This window comes from Notothenia coriiceps, unplaced genomic scaffold (assembly GCF_000735185.1).
Source record: "Notothenia coriiceps isolate Sejong01 unplaced genomic scaffold, NC01 NC01_scaffold00029143, whole genome shotgun sequence".
NCBI lineage: Eukaryota > Metazoa > Chordata > Actinopteri > Perciformes > Nototheniidae > Notothenia > Notothenia coriiceps.
In genome coordinates, this window is record NW_011361844.1 from 1 (window position 1) to 4374 (window position 4374).

At 39.1% G+C, this 4374-nt stretch overlaps 1 protein-coding gene across 1 annotated transcript; it reads left to right on the forward strand.

Moving 5' to 3' along the window:
- Window positions 1–427: 427 nt before the first annotated feature.
- On the forward strand, window positions 428–3594 carry LOC104958600 (potassium voltage-gated channel subfamily H member 5-like; the record flags this gene model as incomplete). Its single annotated transcript, XM_010786344.1, has 2 exons — window positions 428–534; window positions 3466–3594. Coding segments are annotated over 2 exons (236 nt in total), but the record flags the coding sequence as incomplete, so codon positions are not given.
- Window positions 3595–4374: the final 780 nt, after the last annotated feature.

Consider the following 4374-nt stretch of genomic DNA (forward strand, 5'->3'; position numbering starts at 1 on the left):
GTGTGTGTGTGTGTGTGTGTGTGTGTGTGTGTGTGTGTGTGTGTGTGTGTGTGTGTGTGTGTGTGTGTGTGTGTGGGTGGGTGTGTCCTTGAAGACACTGCAGCTGTTGGGAAAGCAGCTAATCACTCAGACTAATTATATTAGCACTGATTAAAATGTCCTCAGCCCTTTTTAAGGAATAATTACAACGAAGCCAGGAAATGCAGGCTGCACCAATCCACAATCCTTAACTGTGAACTGGATTCATGCTGCTGCTGAAATAATTTACTCTATAAAACAAGCACAACACTTAATGGGCGCTTCATGGTAAGATAACGGATTGACAATGCAGTTACAAACACTTTGGGTTTACTGTGACACAGAGGGCAAAGATTAAAGGGTCATCTCAGTATTGATTGCGTCTCATTTTGTCTATATCCCTTTCCAGTTTTATGTACGGAGAGCTGACGGACAAGAAGTCCATCGACGAAGTCCGACAGACGTTCGACAACTATGAGTCCAACTGCTTCGAGATCCTGCTGTACAGAAAGAATAGTGAGTGCTCAATACATTCACAACTTCAGCCATGTATCATTGTTTTCATTATCAAATACTCTGTTGAGTGCTTACCTTAGCTGTAAATTTGATCTATAAAATCGAAGGAAATTGCAAAAAATACTACTCTTTTTCTTGCTTTGTCCAACTAACAGTCTAAAACCGAAATACACTGAACTTCCAAGAATTTAGAAAACAGGAAAGCATAAAAACATCACTTTTCAGAAGCTTAAAACAGCACTTTTTAATCATTTCTCAATCTTAGCACTTGTCTTGTTTCTCTTGTTTACCTTCACACTTTTGTAGTAATAGCTGTGGTAATATTGATCAGGTTATTTATTTTTTAACACAATACTAGGAGGCTTGTTGGTGCTCCAATGTTATTTTGAAGAAGTAGAAGTGACCAAGGTTTAGTTTTCCTTGGCTTTTTTCACCTCTTCTTTCAAACATATTTTTTACAGAGCTGCTTTTCTGAAAAATAGAACAAATCTTTTTTCCCACATTTGAGTGTTTGGTTTATTTACTGCTTTTATCAGCACCATTTCTCACATTTGCAGGTAGCTTGATTTTAAAAGCCCACTGTCCACTATCTACTCAGCAGCAAACAGCAGACACAGATAGTTAGAGACCAGTTCGAGAGCATTTTGCGGCTAAATAGTCTGACAAAAAATCGAACTAAAAGTTTACAAAAGTGTACATTGGACTCAATGTATCTGGTGGACACATCATGTGACTCTACAGGGGTGATCATGTTTCTCTCTTACTGCTCAAAGTGAAAATATACAACTATGTTCTCAAAAGTTTGCCAAATAGGTGTTGATATCACGACGTAATTTCTGCTGTCTTTAAGTGGACAAACATTCAGTTAAAGCTGGTTCATCAACTAATTAATCCTTCGCTTTTTTAGTTGTTGTGGACAATGGAAATCACATCATTATAATTTTCCAGAATTGCTTATGTTGTGTTGACAGTCCTATCTGAATTGAGCAGGACTAGGAATTATTAAGTATTTGAATATATCTTTTTAATAAGTTACATTTTTTGTTTTGATTTCACTTTTTCTGGAAAGGACTTTTTGCACCATGTTAAAATTCCATTATTTTTTATTATCCATACTCTTCGTGTTCGAGGAACCACTGCTAATATCCGCATAATGGATGGATGGATGTACGATAAAATCTGAATATGAATGATTTAATAAATCCAAATGTATATTAAGTCAAACATATGGATGAAATATATCTTTAACTTGACCTGTTGAAGGTATTCAGTTTGAAGAGGTATAAAAGCAGTAGACTCGTTAGGTCAGTGTGAGAGAGCTCATACAGCAGTGAGGAGCAGAGCGGACAAAGTGTGCAGACGAAAATATTCCCAAAGGTCTTTGTCTCCTTGGAGCGATCACCTACGAGTGCACCATGTGAGGCGGAAGAGGCAGAATCCATTTTAAAAAGGCTCAAATTTGCTGACAACTCAAGCGCTTTATGGAGGCTGCATATAAATGAAATTGATCTTGACTAGAAACCACTTGTATCCACAGAAATGATGACAGTAAGGTGTGTGAAACTTTGTTGAACTCTCCTAAAAGTGTGTGAGGAGGCAATAAAGTCACGGAAATCTCGGCTAGTTTGAGCAGGAGAAACAGTGAGTTCCCTAAAAGTGATGACCTTAGCATTAAGCTGTTAAAACCACATCAGTTATAATAAGGGTAGAATTAAGCAACGTCATGTGCTGTGGACAGGAAGGAGAGCAGAAGGATCACATTGTTCTTCTTAAAAATGATCGGGGACAGTAGGCGAAGTCTTTTACTTTTATTGTGAGCACGGCTGCATTTGTTCTACAAAATAAAATCATCTTATTTAATGTTAGTCCCCAAATGTCATTTAACAGTTGATTTGTGATGATGCTGAAGCTGTGTCACAATTCCAAATAGCTTATCACTTTTAAACACAACTTGAGTCTGCAGTGTGCTTATTCTGGGAACAATTTGAAAGAAAAGTAATCTAGAAAATGTCACTATAATTAATTTTTGATTTTGCTGTAGATACAGCACTACACTTCGGCCAATCGATGCAATGCACAAAACATGGAGGACCTTGTGTTGTCGGAATAATAAAACAAATTCTGGTTTTAATTGTCAAAGTTAATTTTTAATTCAGAACAACATAACATGCAAGTAAAAGCAATGACATTTAGAATGTAAGCGTGGACATTAAATAAAAATGCAGTTTTTCAAGAACATGTTGAAATTTAACAGAGATACTTAATTTGTGTACATTAACTCAAGAAAGTACACTTTGAAAGATGGTAAATGTCCATAGTGAATTCATGTCGGCCATCATTGTTTGTTGTATGATATGTTCCTTAAGTTGTTTTCAAACTGATGTTATTTCTTGTAATATACTACAATTATGTGGAGTTTGAGTATTTGTGTTGCCATGTCATCGTAAACTAAGTTTTTAGACTGTTTGTTGGACAAAACAAAACCTTTAAAGATTACATTACATTGCATTTAGCTGACGCTTTTATCCAAAGCAACTTACAATAAGTACATTCGACCAGGAAGATACAACCTTGAAGAAAACAGAATCATATAAGTACATCAGGTTTCATAGAGCCAAACATTTCAAGTGCTACTCAACTGGCTTTAGATAAGCCAGCCCTTTATTAGTATACAAGTGCTTTGTTAGTAATTCTATCGCTCGAAGTGGAGTCAAAAGAGATGAGTTTTCAGTCTGCGCCAGAAGATGTGTAAGCTATTTGCTGTCCTGATTTCAATGGGGAGCTCATTCCACCATTTTGGAGCCAGGATAGCAAACCCACATGTTTTTGCTGATGGGAAAGATGTCATTTTGGGCTCTGGGAAATTGTGATGGGCAGTCCTCACTATTTTCAGAGCTAATTAGGAATTGAAATGTTCTAATGTCTCTGCAGGAAGTCCGGTTTGGTTCTACATGCAAGTGGCTCCCATCAGGAACGAGAACGACAAAGTGGTTCTGTTCCTCTGCACCTTTAAAGACATCACTCTCTCCAAGCAGCCCATTGAAGACGAAACCACTAAAGGTGAGTGCCTCTCTGCTCCCAAAAGGATCCCTGCACAAACGACGAACTCTCTCTGTGTTTCATCAAAGACTCTTTTTGATACATGCGTTTCATTATGAGATGATACACAGAATAATTTCAAAGAGATAAAGAACAGAAGTATTTGATAGATTTGAGAACTTGATGATCAGAGTACAAGATGAGCTGTTCACCCCACCACTGGATATCATTTTCAGGATGTGACTGTCAGAAAGTGAAGAGTTGCAGCAGAAAAGGACCACTTTGGGGGATGATGTGACATTTATGAGCAAATGGCTGGATGTGAGAATATAAAGCAGGGATCACCAACTACATTTGTCCAAGAGCCAAAATGTATCCAATGGACGCTTTCGCGGGCCACTTCTAGGCTACTGTCCCGCAGCTCCTGCCTCTCTGTTGGACTCTGTCGCAGCGGGGCTACTGCTGTTTGCAGGAACTACTTGTTAACAGCTTGTTTCCTGACGGACACACACAGCGTTGAGACCGGTCAGGTAGAGAACAGTCTCCAGTCAGCACCGATGCAGACTCTCTGTTTGATGGCTTGATAACCCACTCCCCCTCCACACCGCTCCACACTCGTTGGTTTGGAACAGCACTTAATGTGGCGGACCCTCCGCGCAAACGGAGGGGTAGGGTGTAGGGGTAGGATGTAGGGCGTGGTTTGGGATTGGGCCGTTGTATGTGGCCCGCGGGCCGCCAGTTGATGGTCACTGGTATAAAGGAAGTTGGCTTCTGATAGGACATTTCATTAGGTTTCTTCAT